Source organism: Anguilla rostrata, chromosome 19 (assembly GCF_018555375.3).
Source record: "Anguilla rostrata isolate EN2019 chromosome 19, ASM1855537v3, whole genome shotgun sequence".
Lineage (NCBI taxonomy): Eukaryota > Metazoa > Chordata > Actinopteri > Anguilliformes > Anguillidae > Anguilla > Anguilla rostrata.
In genome coordinates, this window is record NC_057951.1 from 14733927 (window position 1) to 14756065 (window position 22139).

At 50.4% G+C, this 22139-nt stretch overlaps 1 protein-coding gene across 3 annotated transcripts; it reads right to left on the minus strand.

Moving 5' to 3' along the window:
• Positions 1-210: 210 nt before the first annotated feature.
• On the minus strand, positions 211-21965 carry chst11 (carbohydrate (chondroitin 4) sulfotransferase 11). 3 transcript variants are annotated; one of them, XM_064319394.1, is made up of 3 exons: positions 21877-21965; positions 9349-9434; positions 211-1634 (listed from the first exon to the last, which is right to left on the minus strand). In XM_064319394.1, the coding sequence occupies exons 2-3, from the start codon at positions 9430-9432 to the stop codon at positions 780-782; spliced, it is 939 nt and encodes a 312-aa protein (XP_064175464.1). In that variant the 5' UTR covers positions 9433-9434; positions 21877-21965; the 3' UTR covers positions 211-779. The 3 variants fall into 3 exon arrangements, with proteins under 3 accessions (XP_064175464.1, XP_064175463.1, XP_064175462.1); XM_064319393.1 differs by lacking the exon at positions 21877-21965 and adding an exon at positions 18364-18922; XM_064319392.1 differs by lacking the exon at positions 21877-21965 and adding an exon at positions 18349-18916.
• Positions 21966-22139: the final 174 nt, after the last annotated feature.

A 22139-nucleotide genomic window follows, 5' to 3' on the forward strand; every position in this document is an offset into this window, starting at 1 on the left:
CGCAAATCAAGACAAACAAAAAATATTCATAACAAGACTTTTTTATAAAGGTACTGGTTCAGTCATCTGCTTGCCTGCAAAAAAAATAAAACTTTTTTAAAGTCACTTAAATAATCTTATTTGCTGCTTGCAGCATAATGAAAAACAAGAGCAGACAAGAAAGTGAAAAAAATCTTAATTTACACAAAAAACAAACAACAAAAAAAATAGTTTGGTGATAAATGCAGGGTTTGGGGTCTGGTTCCGGCCTTTTGGACCGACCCAGGAGGCTCTGAGATACCACCCCGCTGACCCCAAAACACACCCCTCCTCAGCTGGACCCGCCCTCCTTGCTGTGTCCTTCCTGCAGCTCTGGGCTTCGAGTCTGTCTGTGGGCGGAGCCAGAGGAGACGGGCGGACGAATCAGCCAACCGTGCGAAGCGGGGCTGCAGGACGATGCCGGGGCCTGCAGCTCTGTGGTCTGTGTCCCTTCGGTGAGAATAGCAATGATCCAGGGGGGTGGTTTGGGGTTTTATTCCAGAATCCATCCCCAACCACCCGCCCTCTCCCACCCCCTGGCCTGCATGAGGACGCTGGGACAGGCCCTGCTGCCACAGGGAGGCCCCCAGCACTCGGTCCGCTGCTCAGTGCGCTGCTCAGTGCGCTGCTCAGTCCGCTGCTCAGGCCGCTGCTCAGTCCGCTGCTCAGTCCGCTGCTCAGTCCGCTGCTCAGTCCGCTGCTCAGTCCGCTGCTCAGTGCGCTGCTCAGTGCGCTGCTCAGGCCACTGCTCAGGCCGCTGCTCAGTGCAGCTGCAGGTAGCTGGGCGTGGAGTAGTTGAACATGAGGAAGTCCAGGCGGTAGAGCTGGTAGAGCAGGGCCTGCTGCTGAGCGCTGACGTTGTGGAAGAAGGCGGCGGCCATCTGGTCGGTGGTGCGGGTGGACTTGGCGAAGGAGGGGAAGCGCAGGCGGGGGGCCACGCCCGCCAGCCGCAGCAGGTAGTTGGCGTCGTCCTCCAGCGTCTCGTACTTGCCCACCAGGTCGTAGCGCAGGTGGCAGGGGTGGCACAGCGAGTGCACGGGGGCCCAGTGCTCGTTCAGGGGCCCGTCCCGCCGCGTGGCGGGGTCCGCCAGGTACCGCGCGAACTCGGGGAAGCGCACGTCGGCGCCGGACCGCAGCGCCTCCTGCGTGGCGTTGGGGCGGTACCGCCGCACGATCAGCGTGCCGAAGCGCCGGTGGAAGGGCGTGTTGTACTTGAGCGTGAATTTGTTGCGGTAGGCCGAGACCAGCCGCTCGAACGGCTCGCGCACAAACAGGAACTTCAGGAAGCTGTTGAGCCGGTGGTTGATCTCGGGGACGCTGTACTGGTCGAGGGTCCTGAGGTTGGCGGGCACGTGCGCCTGGCTGGACGGGATGTCCATGGGGTGGGCGTACCGGCCCCCGCCCGTCAGCACCATCATCACGCGCTTCCAGTTGGTGCAGGCCACCTTGGGCACGTAGCAGTACAGCAGCTGGTGCTCGTCGTCCACCACCAGGTGCCGCAGGTCGCCGGGGGTCAGGGCGCGGCGGCGCCGCCCGGGCGGGCCCAGCGCCCGGCACGCCTCCGCCACCTGGTCCCGCCGCGCCTGGTGCAGGAAGGAGGCGCCGGAAAACTCCGCCTGGGAGAGGAGAGAGAGAGGAGGAGGAGGAGAAGGTGAAGGAGGAGGACAGGAGGAGGTGAGAGAGCTGGATGGCTACATATTGGTACAGCACAGCACATACAGAGACGGGTGGTGTGGTGTAGTCGTTAGGGAACTGGGGTCGTTAAGCTACAGGTTGCAGGTTTGATTCCCAAATGGGACACTGCCATTGTACACAGGGTGCCTAACCAGCAGAAACGGGTCTTCCATGTAGAAATGAGAAAGTTGTGTCCGTCGCTCTGGATAAGGGTGTGGTGTAAATGCCTGTAATGTAATGCAATGTAATTCCATCCTTGCATCTTCATTACCTACGGATTTAGAGTCAGGACCCTCACACACACACACACACACACACACACACACACACTCACACACTCACTCACTCACACACACACACACACACACACAGACTCACTCACTCACTCACGCACGCACCACGCACGCACCACACACTCACTCACTCACCACCACCACACACACACACACACACACACACACACACACACACACACACTCACTCACTCACTCACTCACTCACTCACGCACACACACACACACACACACACACACACACACACACACACACACACACACACACCACACACACACACACACACACACACACAGACACTCACTCACTCACTCACTCACTCACCACACACACACACACACACACACACAAACACTCACACACACACACACACACACACACACACACACACACACACACCACACAGACATCACTCACTCACTCCTCACGCCTCACGCACGCTGCACACACACACTCACTCACACACACACACACACACACACACACACACACACACACACACTCACTTTGCTTCATTCCCCCTCCTGTGTGCAGCTGTCCATCGGAGATGGCTCCAGCTCAGAGTCACGTGTGTGTGTGTGTGTGTGTGTGTGTGTGTGTGAGTGTGTGTGTGTGTGTGTGTGTGTGTGTGTGTGTAATCACATTTAGAACCCTGAGCCTCTCAGGGCTCCATGACTGCAGTGTTCCACACACCCCCTTGCATTTTAAGCTTGACTGTGTGGATGTGTTTTATTGTTGTGTGTGAAACTATATTCACTGCTGTCCTTCTTGGCCTGGCTTCTCTTGGAAAAGAGATTTTAATCTCAGTGGTTAAATGCAGGGTAATAAACAGACAGCTGCCAGTCAAATATAGGACTGACTGAGGCAGTCTCACGTTTGATTGACAGCTGACTGCTGGTCCACCACACCTCCCACAGAGCAGTTAAATTTAAATTTAGTAACGGCCAATCTCTGGAATCATCTGACCGCCCTATTTCAGGACAGGAACACAGACCTTACCTTTCAAATATATATTTTATGGCAGAAAAGTAATACCTATGTTTATAGAAGGTACACACCCAACACTGTTGCATACCCAACACTGAAACCCTCTCCCTAACACTGTTACACACCCAACAGTAAACCCCTCTCCTTAACACTGTCACATACCCGACACTGATACCCTGTCCCTAACACTGTTACATACCCAACACTGAAACCCCTTCCTTAACACTGTCACATACCCAACACTGATACCCTGTCCCTAACACTGTTACATACCCAACACTGAAACCCATTCCTTAACATTGTTACACACCCAACACTGAAACCTTCTCCTTAACACTGTTACACAACCAACATTCCTGTCTAAACTTCCCCAAGAATGGCTCCAAATGTGAACCACCTGAAACAGTTAAAGCCCTTTTGGTTTTAAAACAGGAACAGATTATGAAGGAAAAACAACTCAGACGGAAACACAATTTATTCCATTAAAACTCACCCCTAAAGTGGCTGTTTGCTGCAGACTTAACAGCTGCTGTTTCAGGGACAGGAAAAACGTTTGCCAACACTGGCTGGTGATTCTATAATTAGACACGCTCCACGTTTCCACACACACACACACACACACACACACACACACACGCTTTCCGCATACTCTCCTCCTTCCCCTGGTCTACCAGCTGTAATTAAAAGTGTGTGTGCGTGTGTGTGTGCATGCGAGCGTGTGTGTGTGTGCGTGTGTGTGTGCATGCGAGGGTGAGTGTGTGTGTGTGTGTGCGTGTGTGTGCATGCGAGGGTGAGTGTGTGTGTGTGTGCGTGTGTGTGCATGCGAGCGTGAGTGTGTGTGTGTGTGTGTGTGTGTGTGTGCATGCGAGGGTGAGTGTGTGTGTGTGTGTGCGTGTGTGTGTGCATGCGAGGGTGAGTGTGTGTGTGTGTGTGTGCGTGTGTGTGTGCATGCGTGCGTGAGTGTGTGTGTGTGTGTGTGTGTGTGTGTGTGTGTGCATGCGAGGGTGAGTGTGTGTGTGTGTGTGTGTGTGAAAGTATCCGTTTCTGACCTGATATTCTAATGAAAAGCAGTCTGAGGACTCAGTAGCATCACTCCACTCTCAGCGCTGGTGCTGATGCAGCAGACAGCACAGACTCTGCACTGAGCCACACAGCACACACAGAGCAGCTGTGAGCACTGCACTGTGGCTGCGCAGATCTGCTTCCTGTGTGTGTGCTGCACTGTGGCTGCGCAGATCTGCTTCCTGTGTGAGCACTGCACTGTGGCTGCGCAGATCTGCTTCCTGTGTGTGTGCTGCACTGTGGCTGCGCAGATCTGCTTCCTGTGTGTGTGCTGCACTGTGGCTGCGCAGATCTGCTTCCTGTGTGTGTGCTGCACTGTGGCTGCGCAGATCTGCTTCCTGTGTGTGTGCTGCACTGTGGCTGCGCAGATCTGCTTCCTGTGTGTGTGCTGCACTGTGGCTGCGCAGATCTGCTTCCTGTGTGTGTGCTGCACTGTGGCTGCGCAGATCTGCTTCCTGTGTGTGTGCTGCACTGTGGCTGCGCAGATCTGCTTCCTGTGTGTGTGCTGCACTGTGGCTGCGCAGATCTGCTTCCTGTGTGTGTGCTGCACTGTGGCTGCGCAGATCTGCTTCCTGTGTGTGTGCTGCACTGTGGCTGCGCAGATCTGCTTCCTGTGTGTGTGCTGCACTGAGGTCTGAGCTCGATACACAGCCACAGTCAGCGGCAGGGAGGCAGACAAACAGAGCCGTCTCCACCCGGTCAGAGCGGCACGCTGCTGCGGGACGAGCCAATCCAGAACCAGCGACCGCAGGGGTCAGAACCTCCCCCATTCAGAGAGACACGAGGGCTCTGTGAGCCAGGACGGGACGGCTGCAGCTGTCCCGGGATAAAGAGGGGGAGTGTGGGACGGGACGGACCCCCCTGCCCCCCCTCCGCGCATTCCGCTGCCAGGACACCACAGTCTGCGCAAATAATCAGGGTCCTTATCTGGGGTCGCCCCCCCATCTGTGGGAAAAAGCGCCTCAGACAAACTCAGACAAAGCAGGGCTGGGTGCAGCAGTGGAGAGGGCTCAGGCCAAACAGTGCAGCTCTAACAGCAGAGCTGTGAGCGGGGGGGCCAGTTAATGACCCCTGTCTGTGTGCGGCGTGGGACCCCACGTGCAGCCCCCCACCCCCCGCCAGCCCCCGTCCCCGAGTCCCTGAGTCCGCTCATGAACACAGTCCATCACACCTGAACCCGACACTCGCTCCACACGTCCATCACACCTGAACCCGACACTCGCTCCACGCGTCTGAAACCCAAACAGCAGTAAATCTGAGGCTTTGGTCAATTGAGAGACCACAGCCAGACTGCACACCGTCCCCAGTCTTAAACTACCCCCCCCTCCAAAAAAACCCAGCACCCAACACAGCACAGCCCGCTCTGCTAACACGCTCTGCTAACACGCTCTGCTAACACGCTCAGCTCAGCGCCGCGCTCAGCACTGCGGCGGCCTTGCTGGCGCTGGCACGGGGCAGGAGGTGAAGCGCTGGACTCCCACAAGCCAGGGTGTCCCGTCTCCGGCTAAAATAGGCGGTAGTACTGAGTGTATTTTTAGGAGAGAGCGGCTCTCTTCCTGGCAGAGCAGGTTTTGGGCGCTGGGCGCCAGAGAGGGCAATGCCTCAGGGTGGCACGGAGTCTCACCGCGTGGCACAGTAAAACCGCCGCGGTAACGACGCCCTTTAATAGCGCCCAATTACACTGCGCCCAAACAGCAGGGTGCAGAGCGCGCTCCAGCTGCAGCCGCAGCAGGGAGACAGAGCAGCATGCGACGGTGGCATGCGACGGTGGCAACCCTGCATAATAAACCAGCAGAGAGAAACAGCACTTCATACTGACTGATCAGTACAACACGACTGCATGCACGCACAGCAACTCTGTCAATAACCTTCAGAACAAATCACAGCAGGAGGCTCAACCGCTCAGCGCCTTCCGTAGCCAAGTGAAGCCAATCTGGTGTGAGCAAAAGCCTGACTGAAGACAGAGAAAGAGAGAGGGCCATGTCAGGACAGGGGAATGGAGACTGAGCCATGTCAGGACAGGGGAATGGAGAGTGAGCCATGTCAGGACAGGGTAATGGAGAGTGAGCCATGTCAGGACAGGGGAATGGAGAGAGGGCCATGTCAGGACAGGGGAATGGAGAGTGAGCCATGTCAGGACAGGGGAATGGAGAGTAAGCCATGTCAGGACAGGGGAATGGAGAGCGGGCCATGTTGTGACAGGGGAATGGAGAGAGGGCCATGTCAGGACAGGGGAATAGAGTGGGCCATGTCGTGACAGAGAATGAGAGAGGGCCATGTCAGGACAGGGGAATGGGGAGTGGGCCACACTGGGACAGGGGAATGGCCTGCTTTGGAACTGACAGGACCATTGCCAGCCTAACTGAGTACTGCCGGAGGGCTCAGCGAATGTCTTGTGGTCCTAGCCAACATTCTTCTGCACCGCGGCTAAATCTAGGCAACAGTCACCATGGCAACAGAATCTATTTCCCAAGCACATTGTCCTTACAGGAATTTATACAGCTAACAAGGATTTCACTGGGAAAAACCATCACCATTTGAGCATGGTCCCCTGGTTTAGAATTTAGAGTGAGGTCAGTACAGACCTTCCTGCCCTGGGACAGTTAGGGTTCGGGTTAGGGCATCGCTCCCCCCGCCGCTGACACACAGTAACAGCCCTTACTCAGAGACAGAGGACGCAGCAGAGCAGGCTGGCTGCCTCAGGCGAACTGCGTCCTCAGACGAGCCTCAATCACAGATGAGCCTCAATCACAGACGAGCCTCAATCACAGACGAGCCTAAATCACAGACGAGCCTCAATCACAGACGAGCCTAAATCACAGACGAGCCTAAATCACAGAGAGCCTCAATCACAGACGAGCCTAAATCACAGACGGCATCTCTAACTCCAGAAGGAGCCCGTTTGAGTCTGTGCTCGGCAGGTCTGGCTGAGTTCACTCTAAGCGTGACTGAAGAGGGCACTGCCGTCGATCCCTAAATGCACTCTGGGGGACGGAGGCACTGAGGAGCCCGGGTCTGCCCAAATAACCCCAGCAGGAGGGCACTGAGGAGCCCGGGTCTGCCCAAATGACCCCAGCAGGAGGGCACTGAGGAGCCCGGGTCTGCCCAAATGACCCCACCTAACCCTAACCCTACCTACAGAGGGAGCCAGTGTGCTGTAGAGGCAGAGACACACACACTCACACACACGCACGCACACACACACACACGCATGCACACCCACGCACATACACACGCACACACAGACACACACGCACGCACACACAGACACACACACACACACACGCACGCACACACACACACACACACACACACCCACGCACACGCACACCCACGCACGCACACACGCACACCCACGCACGCACGCACGCACGTACACCCACACACGCACACACACGCATGCAGACACACACACACACACACCCACGCACGCACACACACACACCCAGCACTCTCAGGCACACACTCTCTCTCTCCCTCTCACACAGCGCTCTCAGGCAGACTGCCAGCGCCTCTTCAGTGAGCGTGTGCTACTGGGGACCGCAAGAGGGAAGAGAGAGGGGGGATCATCAGGGAGATTAATGAAGGAGGGAGGGAACGAGAGAGGAGCAGGGCGAAGGGCTGACAGCCTGTCAGAGAGGGGTCCAGCGAAAGGAGAAATAGAAAGATGGACTGAGGGGCTGAGGGAGGTGTAGAGAGGTGGGGAGGGCACAGAGGCACATGAGCGATGTGTCAGTGAGAGATTTTTTTTGAGGTTGTAAAAATACTTTATGAAAATGTAAACACTCATGAAAAACGAGAGAAAGAAAAGAAAACATGGTGCCTACAATGCAAACCATAAAACAGCCCCATCATTCACCGTACATAGAGCAGCCCCACATAGTGCGTGTGAGAGCGCTGTCTGTCCCTGCCTCTACAGCACACTGCCTGCATTCACCGCCAAGCACCGCCAGCACGCAGCCCAGAAACAGCCCCATCAGACCGCTCCGGACCGCAGGCAGAGCTGCTTCAGACGGACACACGCAGAATTACACACTGAGGCTCCAGCTCTGCCGCTGTACACACTGCACTACACGCTCTGCCCTCTGGGTTTAAACAGCAGTTTCATCTCAATTACATGAATAAAAAAAAGAAAACACTACATCTATGTAAGTAAAATTATGCTTGAAGGCTTCTATGAATAGAAGTGGTTTGAGATGTTGGATTATTATCCCAGTGAATTTCTCTGAAGATTGCAGCTGCATTGCATAAGACCCTGCACGGTGCTCTGAGTCATGCTGGACTCTTTCACTCTGCTTCCAATCCACAGTCATCTCCCTGGAGTCCTCATCCATACAGCGCTGCCCCAGGGCTGGGCTTTCCCTGCAGCGTGATGTCACAAAGGGCTCCGCTCAAACACTGTGATGTCACACAGAGCTCAGCTCAAACAGTGGTGATGTCACAAAGGGCTCAGCTCAAACAGTGGTGATGTCACAAAGGGCTCAGCTCAAACAGTGGTGATGTCACACAGAGCTCAGCTCAAACAGTGTGATGTCACACAGAGCTCAGCTCAAACAGTGGTGATGTCACAAAGGGCTCAGCTCAAACAGTGTGATGTCACACAGAGCTCAGCTCAAACAGTGGTGATGTCACAAAGGGCTCCGCTCAAACACGGTGATGTCACACAGAGCTCAGCTCAAACACTGTGATGTCACAAAGGGCTCAGCTCAAACAGTGTGATGTCACACAGAGCTCAGCTCAAACAGTGGTGATGTCACAAAGGGCTCAGCTCAAACAGTGGTGATGTCACACAGAGCTCAGGTAAAACAGCATGATGTCAGGACAGCTCCCCAGTGACAGAGGATGCCTGGAGTCATCTCTGATTGCACTGCGATTCAGGCAAAGAGAAGTGAAATAAAGAGTGAATGATCTCCATTAGCTGGTGCTTCATTCAGACTGTGAGTGGTGAATGTGCACAGTGGTGCTTTAATCAGTATGCAGTGGGAGATAATAGGCTGTTTAAAGATTTACAGCATTCACAAAGCCCCTGCCAGCAGACCACACCCACCTCCCTCTGCCCTCCATAATTAATCTCACTTAGCCAAGCCCCTCCCCTACCGTTTACCTACAGACCACCCAGAGCAACATACAGCTTACTGAAATAAAGCGTCTGTATCACACTCAGCTGGGAAATTAAGCCCTGTTTGGAGAAATATGAAGGCGCTCCTGCGAAAGTGTACACACACACACACACACGCACGTATGCATGCACACACACACACACACGCACACATATGTACTCACACACACACACACAAGGGTTCAGTCCCTTACCTGTGTGGGGTTGTACAGCTCCTGCAGTGCATTATGGGAGCCTTTGGGACAACAAGCTTCTGTTGCAAATGGGTTCCTGCGCATGACTGCAAAGAGAAGAGATTACAATAAAGGAACCATCCCTGAAGAGCGATGGACATTCTAATCAACCAGTCACACATACGAGATGGGCAATAACCAATCCTGTCAAATGTTAACTAACAGCATAGCAGCTTTAAAAGCCCATGAGAGAGAGGGAGGGAGAGATGGAAACAGCAGACTGGACAGTGACGGGGCATGCCGATCCATCACACTATGGGTGTAACTGGCCCCCTCCCATCCCAGCCCTGTCACAGAGGGTGACATCACCATGGCCACGCCCTAAAGCACTCTCGGATGCCAAGGGAAAACGGGATCGAACAGGAAGTCTCTGAAGGACCCGGAGTGTGAGATCAGAGAGAGGCGGGATCTGCTCCGTTTCCCATGGCGACAGTATCCAAGGAGAACAGATGAAGCCCCGTCCAGAAGGACACACCTGAGGACCCTCTGACCGCACACCCAAAACCAGTCAGCTCTGACCGCACACCCAAAACCAGTCAGCTCTGACCGCACACCCAAAACCAGTCAGCTCTGACCGCACACCCAAAACCAGTCAGCTCTGACCGCACACCCGAAACCAGTCAGCTCTGACCGCACACCCAAAACCAGTCAGCTCTAACCACACACCCAAAAACAGTCAGCTACTGACCGGCACCGAACCAGTCAGCTTGACCGCACACCCGAACCAGTCAGCCTGACCGCACACCCAACCAGTCAGCTCTGACCGCACACCAGAAACCAGTCAGCTCTGACCGCACACCCAAACAGTCAGTCTTACCGACACCCAAACCAGTCAGCTCTGACGCACAGCAGAAACAGTCAAGCTCTGACCGCACATCCAGAAACCATCAGCTCTGACCGCACACCCAAAACCAGTCAGCTCTGACCGCACACCAAAACCAGTCAGCTCTGACCGCACACCCAAAACCAGTCAGCTCTGACACACCAAAACCCTCAGCTCTACCACACACCAACAGTCAGCTCTGACCGCACACCCAAAACCAGTCAGCTCTGACTGCACACCCAAAACCAGTCAGCTCTTACCACACACCCAAAACCAGTCAGCTCTGACCGCACACCCGAAACCAGTCAGCTCTTACCGCACACCCGAAACCAGTCAGCTCTGACCGCACACCCAAAACCAGTCAGCTCTGACCGCACACCCGAAACCAGTCAGCTCTGACCGCACACCCAAAACCAGTCAGCTCTGACCGCACACCCAAAACCAGTCAGCTCTGACCGCACACCCAAAACCAGTCAGCTCTGACCGCACACCAGAAACCAGTCAGCTCTGACCGCACACCCGAAACCAGTCAGCTCTGACTGCACACCCGAAACCAGTCAGCTCTGACCGCACAGCCAAAACCAGTCAGCAAAAGCAGCGTTGCCATGGCGCTGGGGCAGGCGCGGGTTCCAGCAGGCGGCAGCGTTAGGAAGTCATTAAGAAGCAAAAACTGCTGCTGTCAGCAAATGCCCAGCTGGCATCCTGCCAGCTTGCCTGCAGGCCAAGGTGCCCAGGTGTGCACTTTCCCCAGAGTCAGAAACAAACATTTTCACCATATTACAGGAGCAAGCTTACTCAGCTCTGTCATTTTTACTTTCTGGAGTAATTTCAAGGTGAAGGTTTCAAGTCAAAGGTAATTTCAAGGCATTTTACAGAAAAGCAGGCAGTGTTAACTTTACACTAAACCGACAGTACAGCTCTCCATCCTACACACACACACCACGCATGCACACCGCGGACGCGCATTACACACACACACAGACAACACGCACGCACGCACACATGTACACACACACACAAAAATATACACAATCACACACATGACACAGAGTCATGAAGCCAGTGCAGAGGGACTCAGACGATGATCTGGGACATGGAAAACAAACAGCAGCGTGGGGATGAGGAGAGATTTGGGCCGCAAGCCGTGGGTTTAACTGGCTGAGTGAAATTACAGGCCATGGAGTCAATGTGAGCTTTAATTGCAGTGTCCCCTCAATGTGTTTATTTACTGAAGTGCCTGAGCTGTACAACATGTGTCTGCAGACAGCTCATAGTGTGTGTGCTTGTGTACAGACAGCCCGCAGTGTGTGTGTGTGTGTGCTTGTGTACAGACAGCCCACAATGTAAAGTGTTTGTACAGCACAGCACACAGTGCTACAGAGATCAGGATGTCGAACTTCTCTCAGAGCATGTTTACTGGCTGGTGAAAAAGATGGATGGACGGACGGACGGATGGACAGACAGACACCACCCTAAACCCAAAGGCCTGCTGTTAACAGCCCTTTCATTAGAACACCTACACTGCGCGACACACAAACACTCACCAGGACACCCGCTTCTGCATTAGAACACCTCCACTGCGTGACACACAAACACTCACCAGGACAACCGCTTCTGCATTAGAACACCTCCACTGCGTGACACACAAACACTCACCAGCACAACCGCTTCTGCATTAGAACACCTCCACTGCGTGACACACAAACACTCACCAGCACAACCGCTTCTGCATTAGAACACCTCCACTGCGTGACACACAAACACTCACGAGCACAACCGCTTCTGCATTAGAACACCTACACTGCGTGACACACAAATACTCACCAGGACACCCGCTTCTGCATTAGAACACCTCCACTGCGTGACACACAAACACTCACGAGCACAACCGCTTCTGCATTAGAACACCTCCACTGCGTGACACACAAACACTCACCAGGACACCGCTTCTGCATTAGAACACCTCCACTGCGTGACACACAAACACTCACGAGCACAACCGCTTCTGCATTAGAACACCTCCACTGCGTGACACACAAATACTCACCAGGACACCCGCTTCTGCATTAGAACACCTCCACTGCGTGACACACAAACACTCACGAGCACAACCGCTTCTGCATTAGAACACCTCCACTGCGTGACACACAAATACTCACCAGGACACCCGCTTCTGCATTAGAACACCTCCACTGCGTGACACACAAACACTCACGAGCACAACCGCTTCTGCATTAGAACACCTCCACTGCGTGACACACAAACACTCACCAGGACAACCGCTTCTGCATTAGAACACCTCCACTGCGTGACACACAAACACTCACCAGGACAACCGCTTCTGCATTAGAACACCTCCACTGCGTGACACACAAACACTCACCAGGACACCCGCTTCTGCATTAGAACACCTCCACTGCGCGACACACAAATACTCACGAGCACAACCGCTTCTGCATTAGAACACCTCCACTGCGCAACACACACTCACGAGCACAACCGCTTCTGCATTAGAACACCTCCACTGCGTGACACACAAACACTCACCAGCACAACCGCTTCTGCATTAGAACACCTCCACTGCGTGACACACAAACACTCACCAGGACAACCACTTCTGCAGCAGCTACTAACCCGAGATAACATGCCACCCACAACTACCCATAAGCCTCTGCTCTGCCAATCACGCTGCTGCACCAGAGGTCCCGCCCCCAATCCAAGAATCTCAGGCAAATGTCAACCATCTAAAATCCAAGCCATGTTCTTTGAGGCCAAACATAAATTCCACAGTGGTTTACCAGTCCAAGAAAAGGCAGACATATATAAAACATAAACACCAAGAGGACTGTTTGGAATGAGTCAGTTTACTGACACATATGTGAGCCATTCAGTTCCATCCCCAGTGACCGCCACTGACCCCACAGGCCCGACGGCAGAAACCAGGAGGAAGGGAGCGTTTGCCCAAACCACAGCCCCAGACCGTGCAGACCTGTTTATTTCTGCCATCTGTGCCTCCCAGGCCCTGCACTAACAGGCAGGCTGCTGGGGGATTTCTGGAAAGGGATTTTTTCTCACCCAGTAAAGCCGAAGTGTTGAGTTCTCTATGCTGGATTCACAATCCGTTCTGCAGACTCCCACCACAAACTCAGTGCCAGTCCACCGTGAGAAACCAGGATACTCCAGCGCCAGCCTTCACATCCGGACCAGCACCACATGGCATCCGCATCGCTCTGCACCCACAGTGCCAATGAGTTTATTCAGGATCTCTCTCCCAAACACACCCCCACACACACACACACACTGCACCATACAGTACTGCAGCCCCACACACACACACACACTGCACCATACAGTACTGCAGTCCCACACACACACACACACTGCACCATACAGTACTGCAGCCCCACACACACACAACCACACACACACACTGCACCATACAGTACTGCAGCCCACACACACACACACACACACACACGCACCATACAGTACTGCAGCCCCACACACACACACACCCCACTGCACCATACAGTACTGCAGCCCACACACACACCACCACACACCACACACACACACTGCACCATACAGTACTGCAGTCCCCCACACACACACACACACTGCACCATACAGTACTGCAGCCCCCCACACACACACACACACACTGCACCATACAGTACTGCAGCCCCACACACACACCACACTGCACCATACAGTACTGCAGCCCACACACACACACACACACTGCACAACAGTACTGCAGCCCACACACACACCACACATGCACCATACAGTACTGCAGCACCACACACACACACACACACACTGCACCATACAGTACTGCAGTCCCACACACACACACACACTGCACCATACAGTACTGCAGCCCCACACACACACACACACTGCACCATACAGTACTGCAGCCCCCCACACACACGCGCACACACACACACACACACACACACACACACACACTGCACCATACAGTACTGCAACACACACGCACACACACACACACACACACACATACAAACAGACACACACACACACAGCACTTCACAGACACTATTTTATGAGCAGACAGCTCACGGTGTCTGACTCCACAGACGTGTGAAAATGGGGCGGGGCCAGGGGAGGGGCCAGGTCTGAACGGGGTCAGACTGGGAACAGGCATCCCGGACGTCCCCACAGCAAGAACTTCAATGTTAAGAACCGAGAGTTGCTCATCTGGCTGGCATAGGAGATCTGTGCCCACAGCTGCACTGACTCGATTGGTCAAGCTGCACACCCACAGCAGTGTGGGAGCCCTTCAGAATGACTGCACAACTCCTGGGGAGGGACAGAGAGAGAGAGAGGAAAACCTTGCTGGCTTTTTGGCAGACCAGATTCCTGGCTCAGCGGAGGGAAAACCAGAGGGTAGCTGGAAGAGAGCTGGAGCGTCCGAGAGGGCCAGGACGCCCCCACGCCCCGCCCCCCTGCAGGGACTGAACCCCCTCCCCAGCCTGAGGAACTCCGCACAGGAACACACAGCCTGTGTGCACACAGACAGACAGACGAGAGGGAGAGCTCAGACAGGTGACCCCTCTGTGCCAGACACGGCCTCACGTCACTCCCCCCCCCCTCTGAGAGCGCGCTCTGTGAGTAAGCGTGCGGTCTGCGGGGGGGGGGGCAGACTGAAAGCACGCAGTCACTCAGCAGCGGAGGGGAGTCACAGCCTCTCTCCCCCCTGCTCTCCTCACTGTCATTCAGGCTGTGATTCAGCGCTAGTACAGCCTGCTCTGGCCTCACATCAAACACAACCACATCCAGGCAGCACTCCGGACTCCTCCTTTACTTCAGCAATATTTCCCAGCATATTCCAACTATGGAACAAAACCAGCTACTGCAGTTGTGACTGAAACAGCCCACTTTTCTCTGAGAGTTGAGTGCTGCAGTATAAAGTCATAAATAAGCGTAAATGCACCTGTGCAGTAAAATCTGTCATTTCCTGTGTGGGACATCAGGGTCCTACCCTGGGCTGTGTATCCAGGGTAATATTGGGATCACTGTCACCATTATACATTTACACTGCAGCAAACAGTTGCATGTCTTATGTAAACCTGTGATGTGACGACATCACTCTTTAATGTGGTTCCACACGCTGTTCTGCTGCTTTGCAGCCTGTACTGACCCTGTGCTACACAACAGCCTGCGTCAGGGAGCAGACAGTCTGCACAGCCAGACACAGTCTGCACAGCCAGACACAGTCACAGACAGTCTGCACAGCCAGACACAGACACAGCCACAGCCAGACACAGACACAGCCACAGCCAGACACAGATTAAGTCCCACACCACTCCCCTCATCTCAAGGTCTCAGAGCTGAAAGTGTAGCAGAATGTGCGTATTTCTGACGCCCTGACCTTCTGGAAAGGACAGCGAGTACTGTTCCTTTTCTTTTTTATAACTTTTCCACACCATGCTCTTCTGTAAGTGTTAAATAAAGAGCTTTTTAAGCCTTGCTTGCGCTTGCTCTCTCTCTCTCTCTCTATCTCTCGCACCCTTTAAAGCTGGATTCCAGAAGGGTATATTTGAATAGAATGCACTTTAATGCTGGATTCCAGAAGGGTATATTTGAATAGAATGCACTTTAATGCTGGATTCCAGAAGGGTATATTTGAATAGAATGCACTTTAATGCTGGATTCCAGAAGGGTATATTTGAATAGAATGCACTTTAATTCTGGATTCCAGAAGGGTATATTTGAATAGAATGCACTTTAAAGCTGGATTCCAGAAGGGTATATTTGAATAGAATGCACTTTAAAGCTGGATTCCAGAAGGGTATATTTGAATAGAATGCACTTTAAAGCTGGATTCCAGAAGGGTATATTTGAATAGAATGCACTTTAATGCTGGATTCCAGAAGGGTATATTTGAATAGAATGCACTTTAAAGCTGGATTCCAGAAGGGTATATTTGAATAGAATGAAAAATGCACGACTGCTTCAAGGTTTAAAAATGGAACTTTGAAGCTTAAATTACCGGGCAGACAATCAGACAGCGCTAAATGAATAGCAAAGGACAGATGGTTGCGATGAGGTGACAGTTTTCCTGCCATTTCTGGATGTTTAGACTGCTGGACTCTGAGGTGAAATGCAAACACACACGCATGCATACAAACACACACACGCACACACACACACACAGACTGACACACACACACACACACACACACAGACTGACACACACACACACACACACACACACACACTGCTGAAGGCGTCACAGTTGCCAGTCTCAATCTACTCGAAGCCGCCCCTCTCTGTGCACCTCTCCTGAGATTTGGGGTTAAGTGGAGAGAGAGAGAGACAGAGAGAGACTGGGTCAGCTGCTGGTGTTTCAGGGGCAGATATCGAAACGTACGCTTCTCTAACTGCGAGTCACAGACTCTCTCTGACAGGGCCACAGCTCCACTGGGGCCCCTTATAAACAGAACCTTAGCGTGTGAGCGAGCCTGCGGCATGTGCCGCTACGTCTAGGCCTGTGTGTGTACGCCTGGGCACGAGTGGGAGGGTGTAGCGTAGCTTTCATCAACAGGAAGTCATACCTGTGTGGGCAGACAGACACCCTGAACATCAGAACAACCAGCGAGACACATGACCAGAGTCAGATACCGCTCAAACTCCTTTCACGAGACACGCAAAGCACAGGAGGACAGGAGTTGCAATGCCAAACAATCTAATGTGTGCTGGAATGCACAGCCTGCTCTCAGGACTGAGGGCCATTAAACCTGCGCTTGGACTGTGCCCTGCAACAGCTTTGCTCATCTGTCTCTGTGCCACTTACTTCAGGGTCTCTGAAAGAGACACAGTGCACCTGAATGTCAGATTCAGGAAAAAGAACTGGGAATTTCGACTGGCTGAAGACAACATATCAGCCATGAGGAATCTATGAACAATCCATATTTGTGCAAGAGAAAAGACCTCGTTTTAAAAGTGTATTTCTATCTTCTCTCCAATATATTCGTCATAATATACAGTATATTCTGTCCACCGTTTTTCTTGCTCTAAAATCACAGTGACTATGAATACTGGGAAACAACTTACGAAAAAATCTTGCGAAAATGAGTAGCCACAGAATTTCCATATCGCGTTTAAATGGCAACATTCATAGCGCCTGGTGTTAGGCCAAATCGAAATACAATTAAGAAAACAGCGTTCATAGCGTGCAGTGACCGCACGAGCTCGTTGGTCCGCGCCGACATGTCACCAGTTGTGACACAATCAGTTTATTTGTTTTACAGCATACTCCATGTCCTAATGTTAACATGGCTCTAAGGCTGGAATGCAAGTTGTACAAATCAGCTTAAATATTTCATAATGTATTTTAAATGGTATTCTTTGTTTATCAGACACTGAGTAGAACTGATGCTTCTATCAAAACGAGAGGTTGCCGATGCGTTAATATCATATCAGCGCAGCATAAATCACAAAGTAATCGGTTACAAGAGAAATGCGCTCCAGTCACCACCGCTAGAAAAGTCTCCCTCAAATCTCCTAGCCAAGCAGTGTGCATACATACATCTTGGAAATATTCATGTTTGCACAGTCCGGGGCGACAGGCTAAACGCTGCAAGAGTTCTTTTGAACCAACCCAGTACAGTAAGCCTACTGTATTTATGGGGCAAGTTGGCAAATTGAGCTGAAGAACCTTCACTGCCATACATGGAACAAAGATTCTTCGTCTGATGTTAACGTCATAACGTATACATTTAACCACAATTAAGATAGATTGCGGTAAGCGAGCTTTAAAATGTGAAGGAAAAGCTGTGAGAAGAGCCGAGAAAACAGTTTCTTTTGATGCTACTTACGGTTAATCAGACTGTAGGCTATCAATGAATGGCTTTATACAACAATTCAATCTAGCAACGTCGTAGCACATCTAGGGACACAAAACACCCACCGTACAGCTAGCAATTTAGCTGCGGATTGTCCCCGTGTCATTCAAACGGAACTGATTAATTAAGCATGGAGCTAAAGCACACATTCTTTCACAGACATTGGGTGATGGAAGGTTTCCTATTGCCAGCGACAAGAACGGTTAATACAACAATCAATTAACGTATTATGGCAACACAGGCTGCGAGTCAAGGTCCTACCTGGCTGGAACATACTTTGGAAATAAAAGATGACCAGAACAAAAGATCCCAAACAAGTGGCGAGCACCATCCGGCAAATTCTGCTCATCCTCATCAGTTCGAGTAGAGCCTGCTTCATGGCTGGTGGGAGGAAACGTCCAAGACGACTGTATATTTCGTGTAATTTAAAATCTTTGGACCAGGCACCGGCGCGTGGTGCTGAAGATGACATTAGCTGCGTTCGAGGCTCAAACGGACTCAATGCTTCCCCTGGACCATACCATTTCTGACCGCACGCCCGTTTGCCGGGGAAGAAAATACGGAACTCCCCCTCAACAACCCAAGAGGATGAAAGCGCCCAGTCTTTGGTTTGGAGCCCCGAAGAACTAGGTAGATGTATACATATACATCCAGAGACAACTCAAGCGGGACAGGTCATATTTAAATAGTAGTGTATATTACAACTGCCAGTAAGCACTTGCGGAGATGAACTTAGTTTCAATAGTAATAGCTGCAACAGTAGTCAAAGTAACAGAGTAACTGCAAAGCACACAAGTAATGCCAGTTAAGTACATTACTGTTACCCCAGGATGCACAATATGATTATGCATGTATTGTACTACAGTATGACCTGTATAGTACCATTACATCCTTATAATTATTTAGGCCACGTAACAGTAGGCCAAAAGACTTGAATTTCTGCTCAATTCTGATTCATCTGAAACTGGTTAAACCCTTAATTTTCTCTAGTTTGCACATACGCTTTCACAACAGGGCTACTATAGCAAAAGTGCACCACTCTTTGCATGCCTGCTGAGCGCTTGGATTTATAGGGACAGATATGGGTTTCTTTTGAACCGCACCTTCTGTGTTTCATTAAGATTTGCATGGTAATTCAGGGGCTACTGAGTCGAACTGGCACAGCGCTTTTATGCATTCATTAATTTAAATCACTCTTGACGTCTCACACCACTGTTAATCAACTAATATTTTTAGACTGACTGAACATATCATAATGTCAATAAAGCTCCGGTCGATAATAAGAAACAGGGGTTATGTCACTGGAGGTCCTTGAGAATGAATGCCCATCAATTTCCGAACAACGCTTTGGCGCCATCTGCTGGCAAAGTAAAAACATGACGTGATTGATTGATTGTGGATGGTATTAAATGTAATGGAGGTCCAGGCGGCAATTTCCCAAATCAATGCAGTAAACACATTATGACAAGAGTCCGGGGACCCGACAGTTCAATAATAATAGTATAAGCGTTTATATTCTCTGTATCAACGACAAAGACGATAAAAGCTATGAGACTGGAAAATAAGACTGACATTTATGTTGCTGCTAGAATGGAGCACTCTTATTTAGGAGAGCAATCTTAAAATAATGTCTGTATTTGTCTTGAGCAGCCATGCATTTCTTGGTCAGATTACAGGCCGAATCCACAGATACTTGCCACTCTAAAAACACTGAATGAATCAGAAGGGAACAGACCAAGCAGACAACACTTTCCTTAATTTGCATTCCACTACAAACCAAGGCAAAACTAAACCTGAAAAACATTTGATCTTTAATGTTTCTCGGTTACTTTCTCACACAAAAGCAATAACCAACAACCACACACCTCACATATTGATATGGCTTTGAAACTACACTTGCTATGTTATTTAATTCCAATTTTACATCACAAATCAGTACTAAATTGCTGTTTTTGTTCAGTTATTCAATCTGCTGTGTCAGAGACCCTGCCTGAAGCCAGTTCAAACAGTGCAGCAAAAGCCTACAGACTCACAAGCTCTCCTGTTGGACACCAGTCTGTCACAAAGCCATTTCTGTTTACAAAACAGCCGTGCTGTTCACCACTCAGCGCTAAGATTTATCCCTGGTGACAGCTGCAACACACACCATTGTCTCTTGCATGCAACGGTTGGGTGGCCTTCTATCTGTAAGAAGAGAGCATCATTTTTATTTATTTATATATAAAACATTATTGAATAAACAGCCACTATATATCTCGTGTCTATTAATCCAGTACACTAACAGTCATGGTGCACATTCTCAAAATAGGCCTACATTTACGACCAGGGAGAACCAGCCTTGGAAAAATTACCTTCAGTTATTGTGCCCTGTAAATTAGGAATACAATAGAGAGCACTATAAATCTAAACTCATTACAGCACTTTCACCAGGTCAAAACTCTTAATCTCTCTGCTTTTTAAGTCTGAATGTACTTGTAAAAGTTTGAGTTTTTAATTTCTATTTTAATTTGAATGATTTTTTAATTTCTCATTTTTAATTTCTGTTGCACTTACTAACTTCCAATTATTTTTACACTAAATGTTTTCAAATTTTAAAGCCTAATTTATCACTCTGTTTTAATATTTATTTTTATTTTTTTTTACTGCTTTAAGGTAACTTGACGCCATTGTAAATGAGGATTCTTCCTTGATGGTTTCTCTAGATTAAATAAAGGTTGATTAGATCTTAATTACTTTGGGATTCTGTCTGTCAGAGAGAGCCTTATTTTGCAAATTAGCAAATGCAATTTCCAACAAGTGACCTGGGGGAGACAATGATCATTTACATACTCATCAAAAAAAGAAACAAAATACTTAAATTGGCTATGCTTAATTTTTTCATATAAAAAAGCCATATGTAACCTTTTCACTCTGGTATATTTGTAGCGATGTCGTTTCAATGTTTTTCAGTTATGAAATTTCTCTTCGAAATGATTTTTTCAGGCAAACACATAACCCAGTCTGGGGGACCCAGAGAGCGTGCAAGCACAGAGCAGGGAAAATTAAACCTGCATCTCAAGCCCCGCCCACTCCTCAGTCACTTCCTCCCATCTGCACCAGGCCCTGCTACATCTGTTTAAAAAAGCACAGCCCATTTCCATAAAATCCATTTATATGATAATCATCTCAGTCTGATTTACACTTGTGTTTGGCAGCAGACCTAAGGGATGATGAACGATTAAAGCAGACCTTAGGGGACAGGACCAAAAGCTCTGGCACGACTGACAGACGTGTGTGTGTGTGCATGTGTGTGCGTGTGTGTACGTGCGTACGAACATGTGTGTGCGTGTACAAGCGTAGGAGTGTATGTGCATGTGTGTGGGCACGTGTACGTACGTGTGCGTACAAGTGTGTGTGCGTGCATGTGACTGGAGTGGGGTTTCATGATCTCATCATACCCTCAGAACCCTTTTAGAAACCAATCTATATTTAATTTTATTCTATATTCGCGTAAGTGAAAATACTTATAGTCTATATTAACATATATTTTAAAAAGTTTTTTTCTTTGCCATTGCTGGTTCTATTACCCTTAAAATAAAAGGCGTATGGGGACATCTAGTGGAACACATAACAAGTGCTCCTCATGTCTCGCACACTGTGTATGCACGCTTGTGTAACGTTACAATGCAGTGTCCGGCTTGCTCGGCCAATAAGATAAAGGGGAATAAATCCCTTAAAACCAGGTAGCCCAGAAAGTACACTTATACGGTTATGTCAGGCGGCATGTTTCTGGAAAATGTCCGTACCTACCGGTAAAATGCTACGGACATGCTGACAGCTCGCCGATATGACTCCACAATGACACAGGAAACAGTTTAGTGATCACGGGCGACGCATGCGCTGTTGAGTACTTTCAAATATGTAAGTGCTTTAGTGACCGAACCACTGAACAGTATTGGCTTTAGTGTTGATATTTACTCAAATATTTAAATTTTGGTATTAAAACTTTGGTTTCTGTTCATAAAAACGAATGAACGTTTAATAGACATTCGTTTAAATTAAAGCACGCATGT

Excerpts from the sequence above, each read along its gene's own strand:
- chst11 (XM_064319392.1), bottom strand. The coding sequence starts at position 18,559 with ATGTCATCTTCAGCACCACGCGCCGGTGCCTGGTCCAAAGATTTTAAA. Across the intron at positions 9,435-18,348 it reads CCAAAGTATGTTCCAGCCAG|TCATGCGCAGGAACCCATTT; the intron begins GTAGGACCTTGA and ends TTCTCTTTGCAG. Across the intron at positions 1,635-9,348 it reads AGCTGTACAACCCCACACAG|GCGGAGTTTTCCGGCGCCTC; the intron begins GTAAGGGACTGA and ends CTCCTCTCCCAG.